The 22,500-nt window shown below is 45.8% G+C and overlaps 1 protein-coding gene across 5 annotated transcripts in view; it reads left to right on the top strand.

Moving 5' to 3' along the window:
• The window catches only part of LOC110536308 (A disintegrin and metalloproteinase with thrombospondin motifs 12), a 46,427-nt gene that overhangs the window by 4,514 nt on the left and 19,413 nt on the right, over positions 1 to 22,500 (top strand). For all 5 annotated transcript variants that reach the window (XR_016484681.1, XM_090191071.1, XM_090191072.1 and 2 more), the window contains exons 3-13: positions 18,736 to 18,919; positions 19,107 to 19,236; positions 19,475 to 19,568; positions 19,798 to 19,881; positions 20,205 to 20,329; positions 20,523 to 20,672; positions 20,753 to 20,896; positions 21,041 to 21,185; positions 21,525 to 21,617; positions 21,747 to 21,892; positions 21,993 to 22,162. Coding sequence is in view for 4 of the 5 variants with exons in the window: in XM_090191071.1 (XP_090047197.1) it covers positions 18,736 to 18,919; positions 19,107 to 19,236; positions 19,475 to 19,568; positions 19,798 to 19,881; positions 20,205 to 20,329; positions 20,523 to 20,672; positions 20,753 to 20,896; positions 21,041 to 21,185; positions 21,525 to 21,617; positions 21,747 to 21,892; positions 21,993 to 22,162 (1,465 nt within the window). In the remaining variant the exon portion in view is untranslated. The remainder of the gene's footprint in view (positions 1 to 18,735; positions 18,920 to 19,106; positions 19,237 to 19,474; positions 19,569 to 19,797; positions 19,882 to 20,204; positions 20,330 to 20,522; positions 20,673 to 20,752; positions 20,897 to 21,040; positions 21,186 to 21,524; positions 21,618 to 21,746; positions 21,893 to 21,992; positions 22,163 to 22,500) is intronic.

Here is a 22,500-nt window from a genome sequence, read left to right as displayed (position 1 = left end):
CAGAGAGAGAGAGACAAAGGAAAACAGCTGAACTGCAGAGAGAGAGAGAGACGAAGGATAACAGCTGGACAGCAGAGAGAGAGAGACGAAGGATAACAGCTGGACAGCAGAGAGAGAGAGAGACGAAGGATAACAGCTGGACAGCAGAGAGAGAGAGACGAAGGATAACAGCTGGACAGCAGAGAGAGAGAGACAAAGGAAAGCAGCTGAGCAGTAAAAAGAGACAAAGGAAAACAGCTGAACTGCAGAGAGAGAGAGACAAAGGATAACAGCTGGACAGCAGAGAGAGAGAGAGACAAAGGAAAACAGCTGAACTGCAGAGAGAGAGAGACGAAGGATAACAGCTGGACAGCAGAGAGAGAGAGACAAAGGAAAGCAGATGGATATCAGAGAGAGAGACAAATGAAAATAGCTGGACAGCAGAGAGAGAGAGAGAGACAAAGGAAAGCAGATGGATATCAGAGAGACAAAGGAAAATAGCTGGACAGCAGAGAGAGAGAGAGAGACAAAGGAAAACAGCTGGACAGCAGAGAGAGAGACAAAGGAAAACAGCTGGACAGCAGAGAGAGAGAGAGACAAAGGAAAGCAGCTGGGCAGTAAAGAGAGACAAAGGAAAACAGCTGGATAGCAGAGAGAGACAAAGGGAAATCTCTGGACAGCCGAGAGAGAGAGACAAAAGAAAAACAGATGGACAGCAGAGAGAGAGACAAAGGAAAACAGCTGGACAACGAGAGAGAGAGACAAAGGAAAACAGCTGGACAGCAGAAAAAGAGAGACAAAGGATAACAGATGGATATCAGAGAGAGAGACAAAGGAAAACAGCTGGACAGCAGAGAGAGAGAGACAAAGGAAAACAGATGGATATCAGAGAGAGAGACAAAGGAAAACAGCTGGACAGCAGAGAGAGAGACAAAGGAAAACAGCTGAACAGCAGAGAGAGACAAAGGAAAACAGCTGAACAGCAGAGAGAGACAAAGGAAAACAGCTGGACAGCAGAGAGAGAGACAAAGGAAAACAGCTGGACAGCAGAGAGAGAGAGACAAATCAAAATATCTGGACAGCAGAGAGAGAAAAAGGAAAACAGCTGAACTGCAGAGAGAGAGAGACAAAGGAAAACAGCTGAACTGCAGAGAGAGAGAGACGAAGGATAACAGCTGGACAGCAGAGAGAGAGAGACGAAGGATAACAGCTGGACAGCAGAGAGAGAGAGACGAAGGATAACAGCTGGACAGCAGAGAGAGAGAGACGAAGGATAACAGCTGGACAGCAGAGAGAGAGAGACAAAGGAAAGCAGCTGAGCAGTAAAAAGAGACAAAGGAAAACAGCTGAACTGCAGAGAGAGAGAGACGAAGGATAACAGCTGGACAGCAGAGAGAGAGAGAGAGACAAAGGAAAACAGCTGAACTGCAGAGAGAGAGAGAGACGAAGGATAACAGCTGGACAGCAGAGAGAGAGAGACAAAGGAAAGCAGCTGAGCAGTAAAAAGAGACAAAGGAAAACAGCTGAACTGCAGAGAGAGAGAGACGAAGGATAACAGCTGGACAGCAGAGAGAGAGAGAGACAAAGGAAAACAGCTGAACTGCAGAGAGAGAGAGACGAAGGATAACAGCTGGACAGCAGAGAGAGAGAGACAAAGGAAAGCAGATGGATATCAGAGAGAGAGACAAAGGAAAATAGCTGGACAGCAGAGAGAGAGAGAGAGACAAAGGAAAGCAGATGGATATCAGAGAGACAAAGGAAAATAGCTGGACAGCAGAGAGAGAGAGAGAGACAAAGGAAAACAGCTGGACAGCAGAGAGAGAGACAAAGGAAAACAGCTGGACAGCAGAGAGAGAGAGAGAGAGACAAAGGAAAGCAGCTGGGCAGTAAAGAGAGACAAAGGAAAACAGCTGGATTGCAGAGAGAGACAAAGGGAAATCTCTGGACAGCCGAGAGAGAGAGAGAGAGAGAGAGAGAGACAAGAAAAACATCTGGGCAACAGAGAGAGACAATGGATAACAGCTGAACAGCAGAGAGAGAAAAAGGAAAACAGCTGGGCAGCAGAGAGAGAGAGACTAAGGAAAGCAGCTGGACAACGAGAGAGACTAAGGAAAACAGCTGGACAGCAGAGAGAGAGAGACTAAGGAAAGCAGCTGGACAGCAAAGAGAGACAAAGGAAAACAGCTGGACAGCAGAGAGAGAGACAGAGGAAATCTCCTGGACAGCGGAGAGAGACAACAGAAAACAGCTGGACAGCAGAGAGAGAGAGACTAAGGAAAGCAGCTGGACAACGAGAGAGACTAAGGAAAACAGCTGGACAGCAGAGAGAGAGAGACTAAGGAAAGCAGCTGGACACAAAAGAGAGACAAAGGAAAACAGCTGGACAGCAGAGAGAGACAATGGATAACAGCTGAACAGCAGAGAGAGAAAAAGGAAAACAGCTGGACAGCAGAGAGAGAGAGACTAAGGAAAGCAGCTGGACAACGAGAGAGACTAAGGAAAACAGCTGGACAGCAGAGAGAGAGAGACTAAGGAAAGCAGCTGGACAGCAAAGAGAGACAAAGGAAAACAGCTGGACAGCAGAGAGAGAGAGACTAAGGAAAGCAGCTGGACAACGAGAGAGACTAAGGAAAACAGCTGGACAGCAGAGAGAGAGAGACTAAGGAAAGCAGCTGGACAGCAAAGAGAGACAAAGGAAAACAGCTGGACAGCAGAGAGAGAGACAGAGGAAATCTCCTGGACAGCGGAGAGAGACAACAGAAAACAGCTGGACAGCAGAGAGAGAGAGACTAAGGAAAGCAGCTGGACAACGAGAGAGACTAAGGAAAACAGCTGGACAGCAGAGAGAGAGAGACTAAGGAAAGCAGCTGGACAGCAAAGAGAGACAAAGGAAAACAGCTGGACAGCAGAGAGAGAGACAGAGGAAATCTCCTGGACAGCGGAGAGAGACAACAGAAAACAGCTGGACAGCAGAGAGAGAGAGACTAAGGAAAGCAGCTGGACAACGAGAGAGACTAAGGAAAACAGCTGGACAGCAGAGAGAGAAAGACTAAGGAAAGTAGCTGGACAGCAAAGAGAGACAAAGGAAAACAGCTGGACAGCAGAGAGAGAGACAAAGGAAAACAGCTGGACAGCAGAGAGAGAGACAAAGGAAAACAGCTGGACAGCAGAGAGAGAGACAAAGGAAAACAGCTGGACAGCAGAGAGAGAGAGACGGAGGAAAATAGCTGGAATGCAGAGAGAGATAACGGAAAACAGCTGGACAGCAGAGAGAGAGAGACGAAGGATAACAGATCGACAGCAGAAAGCAAGACAAGGGTAAACTCCTGGACAGCAGAGACACACAACGGAAAACAGCTGGACAGCACAGAGAGAGACAAAGGAAAACAGCTGGACAGCAGAGAGAGACAAAGGAAAACAGCTGGACAGCAGAGAGAGACAAAGTAAAACAGCTGCACAGCAGAGAGAGAGACAAAGGAAATCAGCTGGTCAGCAGAGAGAGACAAAGGAAAACAGCTGCACAGCAGAGAGAGACAAAGGAAAACAGCTGGACAACAGAGAGAGACAAAGGAAAACAGCTGGTCAGCAGAGACAGACAAAGGAAATCAGCTGGTCAGCAGAGAGAGACAAAGGAAACCAGCTGGACAGCAGAGAGAGACAAAGGAAATCAGCTGGTCAGCAGAGACAGACAAAGGAAAACAGCTGGACAGCAAAGAGAGACAAAGGAAAACAACTGGACAGCAGAGAGAGAGACAAAGGAAAACAGCTGGACAGCAGAGAGAGAGACAAAGGAAAACAGCTGGACAGCAGAGAGAGAGACAAAGGAAAACAGCTGGACAGCAGAGAGAGAGAGACGGAGGAAAATAGCTGGAATGCAGAGAGAGATAACGGAAAACAGCTGGACAGCAGAGAGAGAGAGACGAAGGATAACAGATCGACAGCAGAAAGCGAGACAAGGGTAAACTCCTGGACAGCAGAGACACACAACGGAAAACAGCTGGACAGCACAGAGAGAGACAAAGGAAAACAGCTGGACAGCAGAGAGAGACAAAGGAAAACAGCTGGACAGCAGAGAGAGACAAAGTAAAACAGCTGCACAGCAGAGAGAGACAAAGGAAAACAGCTGCACAGCAGAGAGAGACAAAGGAAAACAGCTGGACAACAGAGAGAGACAAAGGAAAACAGCTGGTCAGCAGAGACAGACAAAGGAAATCAGCTGGTCAGCAGAGAGAGACAAATGAAACCAGCTGGACAGCAGAGAGAGACAAAGGAAATCAGCTGGTCAGCAGAGACAGACAAAGGAAAACAGCTGGTCAGCAGAAAGAGACAAAGGAAAACAGCTGGACAGCACAGAGAGAGACAAAGGAAAACAGCTGGACAGCACAGAGAGAGACAAAGGAAAACAGCTGGACAGCACAGAGAGAGACAAAGGAAAACAGCTGCACAGCAGAGAGAGACAAAGGAAAACAGCTGGACAACAGAGAGAGACAAAGGAAAACAGCTGGACAGCAGAAAGAGAGAAAAGAAAACAGCTGGACAGCAGAGAGAGAGAGACGAAGGATAACAGATCGACAGCAGAAAGCGAGACAAGGGTAAACTCCTGGACAGCAGAGACACACAACGGAAAACAGCTGGACAGCACAGAGAGAGACAAAGGAAAACAGCTGGACAGCAGAGAGAGACAAAGGAAAACAGCTGGACAGCAGAGAGAGACAAAGTAAAACAGCTGCACAGCAGAGAGAGACAAAGGAAAACAGCTGCACAGCAGAGAGAGACAAAGGAAAACAGCTGGACAACAGAGAGAGACAAAGGAAAACAGCTGGACAACAGAGAGAGACAAAGGAAAACAGCTGGTCAGCAGAGACAGACAAAGGAAATCAGCTGGTCAGCAGAGAGAGACAAATGAAACCAGCTGGACAGCAGAGAGAGACAAAGGAAATCAGCTGGTCAGCAGAGACAGACAAAGGAAAACAGCTGGTCAGCAGAAAGAGACAAAGGAAAACAGCTGGACAGCACAGAGAGAGACAAAGGAAAACAGCTGGACAGCACAGAGAGAGACAAAGGAAAACAGCTGGACAGCACAGAGAGAGACAAAGGAAAACAGCTGCACAGCAGAGAGAGACAAAGGAAAACAGCTGGACAACAGAGAGAGACAAAGGAAAACAGCTGGACAGCAGAAAGAGAGAAAAGAAAACAGCTGGACAGCAGAGAGAGACAAAGGAAATCAGCTGGTCAGCAGAGACAGACAAAGGAAATCAGCTGGTCAGCAGAGAGAGACAAAGGAATATAGCTGGACCACAGTGAAAGAGACAAAGGAGAGAGTTCCATTCTGTACCTGATGATTTACTCTGGTAGAGGATTTGGAAGAGGATTAACTTTGTTCTGTAAAATGACCGGAAGAGTCAGGCCTTTCTCCTGACACATCAGGAATGTCTTTCCTGCAAGGTCTTGTCTCACTTTCAGTCAATCATGTTTGGTTTGCAGTAATTTTTAATGAGACAAACTGTGTAAATTCATGGCCTTGAGGGTAAGCAGCTGTTGTGATAGTGCATGCGTTTCGGCTAGTGCAAAGAGACATTGAATGTGCAAAGACCTCCATGCATTTGTTATCTAATGGTTCCTAAATGTTTCTTGGACTGTGACCTACCCATCTCAAACCTAAGTTCTCATTTACAACTGAGACCTGGCCAAGATAAAGCAAAGCAGTGCGACTCAAACAACAACACAGAGTTACACATGGAATAAACAAACCCAATACACAAGTCTATATACAGTGTGTGCAAATGAGGTAAGATTAGGGAGGTAAGGCAATAAATAGGCCATAGTGGCGAAATAATTACAATTTAGCAATTAAACACTGGAGTGATAGATGTGCAGAAGTCGATGTGCAAGTATAGATACTGGGGTGCAAAGGAGAAAGAAAAGAAAAAAACAATATGGGAATGAGGTAGTTGGATGGGCTATTTACAGATGGGCTGTGTACAGGTGCAGTGATCTGAAAGCTGCTCTGACAGCTGGTGCTTAAAGTTAGTGAGGGAGATATGAGTCCCCTGCTTCAGTGATTTTTGCAGTTTGTTCCAGTCATTGGCAGCAGAGAACTGGAAGGGAAGGTGGCCAAAGGAGGAATTGGCTTTGAGGGTGACCAGTGAAATATACCTGCTGGAGCGCGTGCTACGAGTGGGTGCTACTATGGTGACCAGTGAGCTGAGATAAGACGGGGCTTTACCTAGCAAAGACTTATAGACGACCTGGATCCAGTGGGTTTGGTGACAAATATGAAGTGAGGGCCAGCCAAAGAGAGCATACAGGTCGCAGTGTTGGGTAGTTTATTGGACTTGGGTGAGAAAATGGATGGCACTGTGATAGACTGCATCCAATTTTAGTAGAGTGTTGGAGGCTATTTTGTAAATGACATCGCCTAAGGATCAGTAGGATGGTCAGTTTTACAAGGGTATGTTTGGCAGCATGAGTGAAGGATGCTTTGTTGAGAAATAGGAAGCCGATTCTAGATTTCATTTTGGAGATGTTTAATGTAAGTCTGGAAGGAGAGTTTACAGTCTAACCAGACACCTAGATATTTGTTGTTGTCCACGTATTCTAAGTCAGAGCCGTCCAGAGTAGTGATGCTGGACGGGCGGGCAGGTGCAGGCAGCGATCGGTTGAAGAGCATGCATTTAGTTTTACTTGCATTTAAGAGCAGTTGGCCACGGAAGGAGAGTTGTATGGCATTGAAGCTCATCGGGAGGTTAGTTAACACAGTGTCCAAAGAAGGGCCAGAGGTATACAGAATGGTGTCGTCTGCGTAGAGGTGGATCAGAGAATCACTAGCAGCAAGAGCGACATCATTGATGTATACAGAGAAAAGAGTCGGCCCGAGCATTGAACTCTGTGGCACCCCCATAGAGACTGCCAGAGGTCCGGACAACAGGCCCTCCGATTTAACACACTTCTCTATCAGAGAAGTAGTTGGTGAACCAGGCGAGGCAATCATTTGAGAAAACAAGGCTGTTGAGTCTGCCGATAAGAATGCAATGATAGACAGAGTCGAAAGCCTTGGCCAGGTCGATGAATATGGCTGCACAGTATTGTCTCTTATCGATGGTGGTTATGATATTGTTTAGGACCTTGAGGGTGGCTTGAGGAGCGAGACCAGCTCGGAAACCAGATTGCATAGCGGAGAAGTTACGGTGGGATTCGAAATGGTTGGTGATCTGTTTGTTAACTTGGCTTTCGAAGACCTTAGAAAGGCAGGGTAGGATAGATATAGGTCTGTAACCGTTTGGATCTAGAGTGTCTCCCCCTTTGAGGTGGGGGATGACCGTGGCAGCTTTCCAATCTTTGGGGATCTCAGACGATACGAAAGAGAGGTTGAACAGGCTAGTAATAGGGGTTGCAGGGTCTACAGTCAATCACGGATGACAAAAAAAATCCAGCCCCGTCACGGACCAGGATGTCTTGCTCCCAGGCAGACTAAATAACTTTTTTGCCCACTTTGAGGACAATACAGTGCCACTGACACGGCCCGCAACCAAAACATGCGGACTCTCCTTCACTGCAGCCGAGGTGAGTAAAACATTTAAACGTGTTAACCCTCGCAAGGCTGCAGGCCCAGACGGCATCCCCAGCCGCGCCCTCAGAGCATGCGCAGACCAGCTGGCTGGTGTGTTTACGGACATATTCAATCAATCCTTATCCCAGTCTGCTGTTCCCACATGCTTCAAGAGGGCCACCATTGTTCCTGTTCCCAAGAAAGCTAAGGTAACTGAGCTAAACGACTACCGCCCCCCGTACCACTCACTTCCGTCATCATGAAGTGCTTTGAGAGACTAGTCAAGGACCATATCACCTCCATCCTACCTGACACCCTAGACCCACTCCAATTTGCTTACCACCCAAATAGGTCCACAGACGATGCAATCTCAACCACACTGCACACTGCCCTAACCCATCTGGACAAGAGGAATACCTATGTGAGAATGCTGTTCATCGACTACAGCTCAGCATTTAACACCAAAGTACCCTCCAAACTCGTCATCAAACTCGAGACCCTGGGTCTCGACCCCGCCCTGTGCAACTGGGTACTGGACTTCCTGACGGGCCGCCCCCAGGTGGTGAGGGTAGGTAACAACATCTCCACCCCGCTGATCCTCAACACTGGGGCCCCACAAGGGTGCGTTCTGAGCCCTCTCCTGTACTCCCTGTTCACCCACGACTGCGTGGCCACGCACGCCTCCAACTCAATCATCAAGTTCGGACGACACTACAGTGGTAGGCTTGATTACCAACAACGACGAGACGGCCTACAGGGAGGAGGTGAGGGCCCTCGGAGTGTGGTGTCAGGAAAATAACCTCACACTCAACGTCAACAAAACTAAGGAGATGATTGTGGACTTCAGGAAACAGCAGAGGGAACACCCCCCTATCCACATCGATGGTTTTAAGTTAAGTCCTCGGCGTACACATCACAGACAAACTGAATTGGTCCACCCACACAGACAGCGTTGTGAAGAAATTCGGCTTGTCACCAAAAACACTCACAAACTTCTACAGATGCACAATCGAGAGCATCCTGTCGGGCTGTATCACCGCCTGGTAAGGCAACTGCTCCGCCCACAACCGTAAGGCTCTCCAGAGGGTAGTGAGGTCTGCACAACGCATCACCGGAGGCAAACTACCTGCCCTCCAGGACACCTACACCACCCGATGTCACAGAAGGCCATAAAGATCATCACGGACAACAACCACCCGAGCCACTGCCTGTTCACCCCGCTATCATCCAGAAGGCGAGGTCAGTACAGGTGCATCAAAGCTGGGACCGAGAGACTGAAAAACAGCTTCTATCTCAAGGCCATCAGACTATTAAACAGCCACCACTAACATTGAGTGGCTGCTGCCAACACACTGACTCAACTCCAGCCACTTTAATAATGGGATTTGATGGGAATTGATGTAAAATATATCATTAGCCACTTTAAACAATGCTACTAAATATAATGTTTACATACCCTACATTATTCATCTCATATGTATACGTATTTACTGTACTCTATATCATCTACTGCATCTTTATGTAATACATGTATCACTAGCCACTTTAAACTATGCCACTTTGTTTACATACCCTACATTACTCATCTCATATGTATATACTGTACTCGATACCATCTACTGCATCTTGCCTATGCCGCTCTGTACCATCACTCATTCATATATCTTTATGTACATATTCTTTATCCCTTTACACTTGTGTGTATAAGGTAGTAGTTTTGGAATTGTTAGTTAGATTACTCGTTGGTTATTACTGCATTGTCGGAGTGTTTCAGTGTTTCCTAGCTTCAGTGCAGTGGGCAGCTGGGAGGAGGTGCTCTTATTCTCCTTGGACTTTACAGTGTCCCATAACCTTTTGGAGTTTGTGCTCGGGATGCAAATTTCTGTTTGAAAAAGCTATCCTTTGCTTTCCTAACTGCCTGTGTATATTGGTTCCTAACTTCCCTGAAAAGTTGCATATCGCGGGGGTTATTCGATGCTAATGCAGTACTCCACAGGATGTTTTTTGTGCTGGTCAAGGGCAGACAAGTCTGGAGTGAACCAAGAGCTATATCAGTTCCTGGTTCTACATTTTTTAAATGGGGTATGCTTATTTAGGATGGTGAGGAAAACACTTTTAAAGAATAACCAGGCATCCTCTACTGACGGGATGAGGTCAACATCCTTCCAGGATACCCGGGCCAGGTCGATTAGAAAGGCCTACTCGCTGAAGTGTTTTAGGGAGCGTTTGACAGTGATGAGAGGTGGTCATTTGACCGCTGACCCATTACGGATGCAGGCAATGAGGCAGTGATCGCTGAGATCCTGGTTGAAGACAGAAGAGGTGTATTTAGAGGGCAGGTTGGTCAGGATGATATCTATGAGGGTACAGATTTGGGGTTGTACCTAGTAGGTTCCATGATAATTTGGGTGAGATTGAGGGCATCTAGTTTAGATTGTAGGACGGCCGGGGTATTAAGCATATCCAAGTTTAGGTCACCTAACAGTACAAACTCTGAAGATAGATGGGGGGCAATTAATTCAAATGTGGTGTCCAGGGCACAGCTGGGGCCTCTGGGGGGTCTTTAAACCAGTGGCAACAGTGAGAGCCTTATTTTTGGAGAGGTGGATCTTTAAAAGTATAAGCTCAAACTGTTTGGGCACAGACCTGGATAGCATGACAGAATTCTGCAGGCTGTCTCTGCAGTAGATTGCAACTCCACCCCCTTTGGCAGTTCTATCTTGGCGGAAAATGTTGTAGTTGGGGAAGGAAATTTCAGAATTTTTGGTGTCCTTCCTAAGCCAAGATTCAGACATGGCTAGGACATCAGGGTTGGCGGAGTGTGCTATTGCAGTGGGGGAAAAAACTTCTGATGTTAACATGCATGAAACCAAGGCTTTTACGGTTACAGAAGTCAACATATGATAGCGCCTGGGGAATAGGAGTGGAACTGGGGGCTACAGGGCCTGGGTTAACCTCTACTTCACCAGAGGAACAGAGGAGGAGTAGGATAAGGGTACGGCTAAAGGCTATAAGACCTGGTCGTCTAGTGCGTTTGGGACAGTGAATATAAGGAACAGATTTCTGGGTGTGGTAGAATAAATTCAAGGCATAACGTACAGACACGGGTATGGTAGGATGTGAGTACAGTGGAGGTAAACCTATGCGTTGTGTGACGATGAGAGAGGTTTCATCTCTGGAGGCATCAATTAACATAGGTGAGGTCTCTGCAGGTGTGTGGGGTGGGACGAAAGAGCTATCTAAGACAATTTGAGCAGGACTGAGGGCTCTACAGTGACATTAGAGAGAGGCATAGCAATCACAGGTGTTGATCAGGAGAGCTACGACAACAACGGGTAAATGGAGATGAATGGGCTATCGGGTCAGTTAGGTACATACAGGACCTGAGTTCGAGGCTGGGGCCGACAGGTAAATGGAGATGAATGGGCAGAGCGGGTCAGTTAGATACATACAGGACCTGAGTTCGAGGCTGGGGCCGACAGGTAAATGGAGATGAATGGGCAGAGCGGGTCAGTTAGGTACATACAGGACCTGAGTTCGAGGCTGGGGCCGACAGGTAAACAAAATGAGGTACCATGTTATTGAAACAGTCCAGGGGGCATCAGCTGTGTAGCCGAGTGATCATATGGTCAAAAGAGTAGCAATAGGTGAGACAGGGTGCTGTACGGTATTCACTACTACGCCAGGTGAGTAGCGGACACAGTGTTCAGAAAAAGCTAGTGGGCCGGGGCTAGTAGATGGTTCTGTGGCGATATCGTAACAGAATAGCCTGTTGAGACCACATCACGTTCGCAGTCCAGTTGTGATGGATCGGCGGGGCTCCGTGTCGACAATAAAGGGTCCAGGCCAATTGGCAAAGGAGGTATTGTAGCCCTAGAATTAGCTGATATATGGGCCTAGCTCGAGGCTTGCTTCGGGACAGAGGCATTAGCTAACAGTAGCCACTCATTTGCAGCTAGCTAGCTGCGATGATCCGGAGTAATGATCCGGTGTAATGATCCAGAGTGGTATGGTAGAGAGAAGTAGTCCGATATGCTCTTGGTTGATATCGTGCTGTGCAGACTGGCAGGTGATTGTCCGAGCTAAGGCTGGCTGATTTCGGGGAAAAAAGGCGAGGACCGCTAGCCGTGGCTAACAAGAACTAGGAGCTAGTCCGATATGCTCTGGGTTGATGTCGCGCTGTGCAAGACTGGCAAGTGTTGTCCGAGCTAAGGTCCGAGCTAAGGTAGAGGTAGAGTTATTAAAGTGACTACGCATAGATAATAACGGAGAGTAGCAGCAGTGTAAAAGAGGGGGGCGGGGGGCAATGCAAATAGTCTGGGTAGCCATTTGATTAGATGTTCAGGAGTCTTGGGGGTAAAAGCTGTTTAGAAGCCTCTTGGACCTAGACTTGGCACTCCGGTACTGCTTGCAATGAGGTAGCAGAGAGAACAGTCTTTGACCATTTTTAGGGCCTCCCTCTGACACCGCCTAGTAGGTCCTGAATGGCAGGAAGCTTGGCCAAAGTGATGTACTGGGCCGTACTCACTACCCTCTGTAGTGCCTTGCAGTCGGAGGCTGAGCAGTTGCCATACCAGGCAGTGATGCAACCTGTCAGGACGCTCTCGATGGGACAGTATTGTTGGTGGACCGACAGGGTGCACACTCAAAAAAGCTATAAGCAAAATGTACATACAGTACCAGTCAACAGTTTGGACACACCTACTCATTCAAAGGTAGTTCTTTATGTTATTTTACTATTTTCTACATTGCAGAATAATAGTGAAGACATTAAAACTATGAAATAATACATATGGAATCAAGTAGTAACCAAAAAAGTGTTAAACAAATCAAAATATATTTTAGATTTTAGATTCTTCAAAGTAGCCAACCTTTGCCTTAACGACAGCTTTGCACACTCTTGGCATTCTCTCACCCAGCTTCATGTGAAGCTGGAATGCATTTCAGTTAACAGGTGTGGCTTGTGAAAAGTTAGTTTGTGGAATTTCTTTCCTTCTTAATGTGTTTGAACCAATCAGTTGTGTTGTGAAAAGGTAGGTGTGGTATACAGAAGATAGCCCTTTGGTAAAAGACCAAGTCCATATTATGGCAAGAACAGCTCAAATAAGCAAAGAGAAATGACAGTCCATCATTACTTTAAGACATGAAGGTCAGTCAATCTGGAAAACTTTGAAAGTTTCTTCAAGTGCAGTCTATAAAATATATTATGATTTGTTTTGGTCTTCATAATTATTCTGCAATGTGGAAAATAGTAAAAATAAAGAAAAATCTTTGAATGAGTAGGTGTGTCCAAACTTTTGACTGGTACTGTATCTAGGATCTTAAAATAATCCTGCAATAAGAGGAAATTTGAATTCTTATGTGGATTATAATTAATGGACGTTTTTGTAGTGGTTGATTACATTCGTAAAGGACAATGAAGTAAAAAAAAAAGTGGAAATTACAATCTTCAGAAAGCCTTTTGAAACCCAAACACACTAAAAGTTTTACATTTCTGAATGTTCTCCTGCAACAGGGTGATCAAATTAAGATCGTACAGTAAAAGCTTCACCCAAAGCAGTAGAGTATGATCTGAAGATGCACAACCACAACATTAACAGTGTCCAGACTAACGGATCATAAATGTCATTTTATTACCTTTTTAATTACGCGACTGGACCAGTAATATAGTGTGTGCAACTTTCGTCATTTTCTACATCCAGTCTTCAGCCACAACTGAGGGGTCCCAACCCACCATTGCACTAATCCTCCCAGTAAGGCAGGAGGTCAGTGTTTGACCATAGGACCAATCTACTATACACTCCTAGAAGAAAGGGTTCCAAAAGGGTTCTGCGGCTGTCCCCTTAGGATAACCCTTTTTGCTTTCAGATGGAACCTTTTAGGTTCCATGTAGAACCAAAAAGGGTTATTTAAAGCAGTGGTTCTCAAATGGTTTTGCCTCGTGACCCAAATTGAACCAGGTTGTCTCGGCTGCAACCCAATATTCGCATCACGAAAAGGAATCAGCAAAATAAAATCTGGAAAACAATTTTTAATGCTATATCGATAATAATTGTAGCAATTGTATGACAAGGGAATAACATTACCACCTCTTTCATTGTCAATAATACATTTTTGCCCCTATTCTTAATGAAGGATGTTAATAAATGTACTGGTTTGAGACCAAAAGATCTACCATAATAGCGCTGCTAATAGCTCTGTATTGAAAATACAGTGATTGAAGTAAAATTGTTCAGAGATTAAATTATTTACAAATGTATGTTCATTATAATTTCTACACATGTTCTACCTGGTTTAAGCCGTGTAAATTCAGACTGGAGTATTTCTACATATTTATTGTCATTTTCTGTTTTACTCAGACACCCTCAGAAAACCTTTTGGGTCGCGACCCACCAGTTGAGAAATGCTGCATTAAAGGGACAGCCGAAGATCCCTTTTAGGTTCTAAATAGCAGCTTTTTTCTAAGAGTGTAGTGTTCCTCAGTAAGGAGGGAGGGAACGTAAATGACCAGACCACAGGCAGCCAGCTGTGGGAGGGAAACACTGCCAGATCCAAGCTGCAGGAGAGGCCATATCACTGACTCCAGAGACACAGAGGCAGTAGAGACGCTCTTTCCAAGTATGAAATGATGGGCCAAAAATTTAACTTGCGTTTGCTCCAATGTACATTTTTTCTCTACTGATTTCAAGGAAGAAAACAATGAAACAAAGTTTTATCAGGAAAATCTGTCGATGTGTGAGGTTTAGACATATTAAAGAGTATACATGTTTTACTTCATGGTTGTCACGCCCTGGCCATAGAGGGGCTTTTATTCTCTATTTTGGTTAGGCCAGGGTGTGACTAGGGTGGGCATTCTATGTTCATTTTCTATGTTTTGCATTTCTTTGTTGTTTGACCTGTGGTTCTCAATCAGAGGCAGCTGTCTATCGTTGTCTCTGATTGAGAACCATACTTAGGTAGCTTTTTCCCACTGGGTTTTGTGGGTAGTTCATTTCTTTTTAGTGTTTTTCACCTTTCAGGACTGTTTCTGTTATTCTATTTGTTATTTTTGTATTTAGTGTTCAGTGTCAATAAACAAACATGAAGACGTACCACGCTGCACCTTGGTCCTCACCTTCTTCCACCAACAGCTGTTACAATGGTTGTCATAGTGAACACTTCCATCATGGTATAACACATCACCCTACGTTATGTTTGCATAACACAACTGCCTAGAAAATAGCTCCATAAACCTGCCTTGACCGACAGTAGGACAAGGCCTGGTTTTTATCTCACTCATTGGTTGTCCTGGATTTGAGTGTTGATGTGTACAGGTGTAGGATCTTCATTTGATTACCCGGTTGTAGGACATTTTTGACTTGTAGTACATTTGAGGTTTAAAAAGGCTGCTGGAGTTTGTAATTTCCATTTTGACATTTCCGGCTTGATTTTCCCTCACGAAAAATGTATCAACCCCTACAAAAATATCCATGATTTATAATCCACATATTCATTCACATTTCCTGTTGCCTTTGTATTATTGTCCTGCTGTAGCAGACTGGCTCAAATTAAGATGCTACATCTGTAGCTTGCCATGGAGTGGGAGTAAGCCCAGGCGACAGCACGCGGGCATGCCTCTGGAATGCAATAAGCCACAGCGTGGTTACTGTTACTAAGTGAACACCGTGCAACCTCTGATTCCAGCACACTCCTGGGAGAGTAAATAAAGACCAGATAAGGTGAAATGGGCTCATCCAAACAGAAAGGTTAAAGACAATACTACCAATCATGATAATGTACAGTACTATCTCTGGTGAGCTGGATTTGGTGTGCTAGGATGTGAAAGGACTAGCAGTTGATGGTGTTCTCATATAAAATGCTCAAGTTGTATTCCATAATAATATCACAGGACGTTGGAATTTTTGGATGGTACAGTGCTCCCATTTCTTCTTTTTTTCTGTTTTCAAGCGCTGCAGTCAAACCCAACGCTTTTTCAATGGAGGAGTTGGTTTCCCCAAGGCACTACAAGGAATGAGTAGTTGAACATTCAGTGCCATTATTTCAGTACATTATCTTTTCTGAAATGCATATCTCCTCAAGCTGTCCTAATTGAAAATGATGATACCTCTGAAGCCATGTAAAGATGCCACTCACATAATAATTTGACAAGACCTTGAAAATGACTCTGCCTGTAGTCCAACTTGTTATCTTCCGCATGTGTGCAAAAGAGAGCAGATGTCATTAAAGTACTCTTAAAATGTTATTTTTTGGTCTGGTTGTGTTTGTGGTTGGAATCATTATGGTGAGCTGTTGTGTGATCACTCATCACACAGTCCCCACCTCCCCTCCCCATGTGTCCCAGTAAGGAGTGGAAGGCCACAGACTCACTCTGTGTTACAACAGGCAGGAGGCAACTTACCCCAAGCCCTCTTGGCCTGCAATCCAAAGTCCAGCAGAAGCAGTAAACAGAGCTAAAGCAGTTCCACATGGCTTCTGTATTTAACACACACACACACACACACACACACACACACACACACACACACACACACACACACACACACACACACACACACACACACACACACACACACACACACACACACACACACACACACACAGGGACCTATGTTATTACAGCCTACCATCGCTCTGGCTGGCACCTCATACTCAAACACACTTCCTCTCAGATACCCACAGGTGAGGAGGAGGAGGAGGAAATAGAGAAGGTAGGCTGGGTCTGTTGGCAGAATTTAGGTCATTTAGAACGCACAACAAAGGCCTTTGAAAAAATCTGAGCGGATTATGTCCTAATTGGTTTTGGTCGTTCTGAGTAGAGCTCTTTGTTTGTTTGTTCTCAATATCCATGTTTGTTTCCTTAGGATCTCTGAAAGTACATTAAATGCACTTTGAATGAGGAACAAACGTTTTTGTTCATCCTTTCATGTTCTATGTTGTTGAATGTTATTGGTGTAATAGGACACCTTGTCAGTTTGTGGATGGTAGTTTAAGGATTACAGGTAGGAACATGCATTGATCCCCACAGGGACTCTGTATCTGTATTCTATATGCAGATCACTGCTGAGTCAGGCTGAATGTTTGAATGGGCCTCTCTCTTACATTCCTTACTGGAGGATCTGATCTGCAACCATCCACCTGGTTTTGTCTTTTGGGACAGAAATCATAACTGATTGAGGAAAACATGTAGAGGAAACAGCCTCCAATCCATAACCCAGACAGATATGGAGCACAGGCGACTGACTGGTGGCACCTTAATTGACCCAGCATATGCATCACACAGGAATTATTATTATTTTTTTAGTTGCATATCTTGAGAACTTGATTTCTGACAAGAAAAACATTTTGGGACTATGACAGCAATGGACGAATGACACAAACATCAAAATATAATTTTTGGGTGGAGTTTTCCTTTAAGTGTTTTACACTTAGCACACAGCAACTAGAAGCCCAACCCTACTCTCCTGAGACTACTTCATCAACTTGCCTGGAGAGAACAGCAGATTTTCTAGATAGAGATATGCAGTAGACTGCAGGATTCCCTAGAGCAGAACAGCGCAGCAGTAACTTCAGTGGATGAGTGAATGGCAATGTTTGCCCTCCAATGGTCACTGGTTTGATTTGCTACTAATTTATCTAGAACAGAACAGGATCAAAACGAATCAGGAACAGTGAAGAGCAGAACTCCTGGGATAAACATTCAGCTTATTTTACTAATTCTTGGAGAACATACCCCTCCTCCCTCTCCCTCTTCTTCTCTTTTGCATGTTGGTTTAGAGATGGAGAGAGAGGCACACCCCAGTGCAGTTTGGGCTTGTTAGGTCGTACATACACTTGACATACCAGTGTTTCCCCTAGGGTTCTTTTCAGCAGTAGGGGTTTTTAAGGCCCTCCTCTTGGCCGTAGAGACAAAATGTTGCTTATTTTAAAGCTCATTTCCTGCAATTCCTGCCATGGTGTATGCCTTGTACTTATGCTATCTGAGTGTCTCGAACATTATTACAAAATCAATGGGGGCCCCATGCCATGACGTTTCTGGAATTTTAGAATCTAGTTTTTATTTTGGTGGATGTTAGTTCTCAAAGATGATCTTATTTAAAAATATACAGCTCCATTATATTTTCCACATACGGTTTTAGTCGTTTAATTTGACACTTAAATTGCTTTACACCCCCCGCCCCCCTTTACCCCCCCCCCCTTTGCAGCAGCGGAAACACTGCACACATTCGTTCCACTCTCCCTGCAGATAACTGAATGATCACCCAGACGAATAGCCCTGCAGAGAGAGAGAGAGAGAGAGAGAGAGAAAGAGAGAGAGAGAGAGAGAGAGAGAGACAGAGAGACAGAGAGACAGAGAGAGAGAGAGAGAGAGTGTGTGGGAGGGGGGGGGGGGGGCGTGTCTGCACCGGTAGGAACATGTAGGGCATACTTCAGAGACAAACACTGTCCCATAAATGAACCACTGCATGAGGGAATGCGTCCCAGGGCACTGAAACATGCCTTCCTCAAGGAAATTACTCTGCCCTGACCTTAAAGGCCCAGTGCAGTAAAAAAAACATAATTATTCTGTGTTTTATGTATATTTCCACACTGGGGTTGGAATAATATTGTGAAATTGTGAAAATTATGATAATGGCCTTTCAGTGAAGGAGCTGTTTGAAAAGACCGCCTGAAATATCATCTTGTTTTGGTGGGATGGAGTTCGGGCCTGTCTGGTGGCATAAATTGATCAATAGACCAATAACAGCTAGTTTTCCGTTTTCCCCTCCCCACTCCGACCACTCCCAGATAGTTCTTGCAAAATCCTTGCTTGAGAAATTGCTCTTTGTTGTTATTTTTGTTTCTTTTTGACCATTTGAATCATAGTAAGGTACTTAATTGTTACCCAGAAATGATTTGATATTGAGATAAAAATGGCTGCATTGGACCTTTAACTGCAGGCTTTTAGTAAGGTACCTCACACAACACGTAAACAGCACTAGCTACCTATTGACATTTTCACGCCTCAGAAATTATACATCAGAGTTGTGTTCCATTGTGACTCACATTTTCCATTTTAGTCATAGCAAGTTACAATATGTTGCATACTGCGAGATGGATGGATTGGTTCTATGTCTATATCCCACAGACAGGGCTTGACACACACACACGAATGCAGCACACACACAGACACACATGTGTACAGTACAGTATGTGTGTTTCCCCCACAGAAAGGTTTGTTGACCTTGCCTGAGGGACCACACTTCATTGAACCAGTCCAGGGGTCAACTGATGGTGCTGTGGAGGGGGAGGGACCAGAGCCCCATGTGGTCTACCCCAGCATTACAGCGGCAACGCAAAGACACAAACGCAGCTCTGAGGCCCTGGACACACCGAGCCCCTGTGGGGTCAAAGGTTAGTAGAATAGAATAGAACACAATTCAATAGATTTTGTTTAATATAATTTAAGATATTTTGTTTTGTCTAGATTGCTTTGCGTTTTGTAAATGTATTTTTTTGTTTGAGCATGAGGAATGTTCCAGGTCCTATTTTTCCTCTTGTCTCTTATGTTGAGCGTATCTCTGTGTTGTCTGTCCTGCAGATGCGGCACGTGATTCCCTAGTGGTGGAAAGAGAACGGGAGGACTGGGCGAGGGAGCAGCAGGAGGAGGATAGGGAGAAAGAGGAGGAGACAGCTCAGCATCGCTCCCAACGCTCCGTCAGCAGAGAGAGGTACACAGCAGTGTTTCCCCTACTATAGGTGACTGGTATAAATAGGCGGGTAGAATAAAAGAGTTCACAATTCGATTGGCAAGTTTTATTCCACAGGAAAGCCTGGGCCAGAGTCTGGATCTTTCCTGGAATTCTTGGAATATTTATAATTCTTGGAATCTCTTCATTTTCTGACATCGTCACCTATCACCGAAATGTACCTCTCATTCTTCATTGTGTTTCTCACTCCTGTGTGAAGGTGGGTAGAGACCATGGTGGTGGCAGACTCTGAACTGATTGAATACCACGGCAGTGACAACGTAGAGTCTTACGTCTTCACCATCATGAACATGGTGAGTTGGGAGGATCAGCCTTTACCTGAGCCCTCTGTCCACCCCAGACAGACACAGTAACAGTGACACGTCATGACAGCAGTGTGGTGCTCCAGTGATAGCCTGTGTGTGTGTGTGTGTGTGTGTGTGTGTGTGTGTGTGTGTGTGTGTGTGTGTGTGTGTGTGCGTGTGTTTGTGTGTGTGTGTGTGTGCGTGTGCGTGTGTGTGTGTGCGCGCGTGTGCGTGTCAGGTGGCAGGGATCTTCCATGATGCCAGTATAGGGAATGCCATCCACATCATCCTGGTCCGTCTGATCCTCCTGCAGGGAGAGGAGGTAATCAACACATTGACACAGACACTGTGATCAGGCTCAAAATTGACTTTTTCATTAGTAGCACTGGTGTTCTTCCCAACTTGAAAAGGTCAGACGGACTAAAGAGTACGGGAGCACCAGAAATAGAAATGAGCCCTGTATGAATATTAAGTTTGAAACACTGGGGTAGTAATACAGACTCTCCATACTTCCAGCATTGTCAGAACTCATATAAAAGTAGTGCACAATATCAAAACAACGGCAACATCCAGGCCTCCAGACCATGTGTTCCGTTGCCTTTATCTGTGCCTCTGTCATGGTAATGTTCATGGTGTCTACTGCAGAAAGGGCTGAAGATCGTCCACCATGCAGACACCAGTCTGGCCAGTTTCTGTGCCTGGCAGAAGAACCTCAACCCACAGAGTGACACACATCCTGCTCATCATGACGTGGCCGTGCTGGTCACCAGGCAAGAACGCAGCCATACACACTCCCGAACACCCACATCCCTACACTTAACCACTGTGGATTGTGTATATGATGACGCTGAGGTCCCTGTGTGTGTGTGTGTGTGTGTGTGTGCGTGCGTGTGTGTGCGCGTGCGTGCTTGTGTGTGTGCGTGCGTGCGTGCGTGCGTGTGTGTGTGTGTGTGTTACCACCAGGAAGGACATTTGTGCAGGGCTGAATCAGCCATGTGAGACCCTTGGTCTGTCCCACCTGTCAGGGATGTGCCAGCCTCACCGTAGCTGCAACATCAACGAAGACTCAGGATTACCTGTAGCCTTCACCATCGCACACGAGCTGGGACACAGGTTTGTAGCTGTGTGTGTGTTACCAATTTCTAATTAAAAGATTAAATCCAAAAGGACCATCTCATCTTTGTTTTCCACAGCTTTGGGATCCACCACGATGGCCAGGGAAACGACTGTGAGATGGAAGGCAGACACCCCTTCATCATGTCCAGACAGCTGATGTACGACACCTCCCCCCTTACCTGGTCCTACTGTTCCAAAGACTACATCACACGCTTCCTAGAGTGAGTCTCTCTCTCTCTCTCTCTCTCTCTCTCTCTCTGTTTCTGTTTCTCTTTCTTTCTCTTTCTCTCCCTGTCACTCATTCTCTCTCGATCTCTTTCTCCCTCGCTCTCGCTCTCTCTCTCTCGCGCTCTCTCTGCCCCTAGTCGTGGTTGGGGCTTCTGTCTGGACGACCGTCCCTCAAAGAAGGATCTGACCACCCCACTGGCCCGTCTCGGGATTCGTTACACCACACAGCACCAATGCCAACTACAGTACGGCCCCAATGCCACCTACTGTCACGAGATTAATGTGAGTAAAGCATAGAAATAAAATATGTTGTCACATACACCAGATATGTGCAGAGATGTGTTGTTTTACAGGGTCAGCCTTATGAGTACAGCACCCCTGGATCAAATTATGGTTAAGTGCCTTGCTCAAGGGCACATTGGCAGATTTGTCACCTTGGGTATTTAAACCAGCGACCTTTTGCTTACTGGCCAAGCGCTGTAAGCGCTAAGCTACCTGCCACTTACACATACGCGTGCTCATGCACATACACGTACGCGCACCCACACGCACACACACACCACAACAACAACACACAAATCTGGATGGACACTTACTTAGCCTGGGTTTGTTTCCTCCTAGAATGTGTGCCAGATCCTGTGGTGTTCAGTGAATGGGTCCTGTCGCTCTAAACTGGACTCCCCCATAGATGGTACTCGCTGTGGCCCTGAGAAGGTGGGTTGGGGCTGTGTTTGTGTACTTGTGTTTGTGGTGTTGTGGTGCAGTGTTTCACTGGCAACTTTGCGATGATGTGTAGTATGTTCTCACTCATGTGTGTGTCCGTGTGTGTGTTCTCTCTGTCAGTGGTGTATCTCGGGGGAGTGTGTGATCGTAGGGAAGCTACCAGAGACAGTGAATGGGAACTGGGGACAGTGGAGTAGCTGGTCTCACTGTTCCAGGACCTGTGGAGCCGGGGTGCAGTCTGCTGACAGGGAGTGTAACCACCCCAAGTAAGAACTGACCCCACATCTGTCTCACCCTCTCCTCGCCTTCTTTCACCTCCCCTTGTTCCATCTTTGAGTAAAATGTATGGTCCTTTGTTTCCTCCAGACCAGAGTTTGGAGGGAGGTACTGTACTGGCGAGAGGAGGCGTTACCGTATCTGTAACACCAAACCATGTCAAAAGGCCAAACCCACCTTCAGAGAGATGCTGTGTAGTGAATTTGACACGGTACCCTACCAGAACGAACTGTACGAATGGGTCCCTGTGGCCAGCCCATGTAAGAGCCAAAATCACACATACACACACATACCACAGTGAACACACCGAGACGGCACAGGAGGCTGCTGAGGGGAGGATGGCTCATGATAATGGCTGGAATGGAGTGGATGGAATGGTTTCAAACACATGGAAACCATGGAAACCATGTGTTTGATGTGATCGATGCCATTCCATTGATTCAGTTTATTTGTCACGTAAGCCGAATACAACAGGTGTAAACCTTACAGTGAAATGCGTACTTACAGGCTCTAACCAATGGTTAGGAAAAAAAAGGTTATGTGTGTGTGTGTGTGTGTGTGTGTGTGTGTAGGTAAGTAAAGAAATAAAACAACAGTA

Source organism: Oncorhynchus mykiss, chromosome 11 (assembly GCF_057628025.1).
Source record: "Oncorhynchus mykiss isolate SJ-2025 chromosome 11, ASM5762802v1, whole genome shotgun sequence".
Lineage (NCBI taxonomy): Eukaryota > Metazoa > Chordata > Actinopteri > Salmoniformes > Salmonidae > Oncorhynchus > Oncorhynchus mykiss.
Note: the sequence above shows the minus strand (reverse complement) of the source record. Positions and strands in the feature narration are given on the sequence as shown.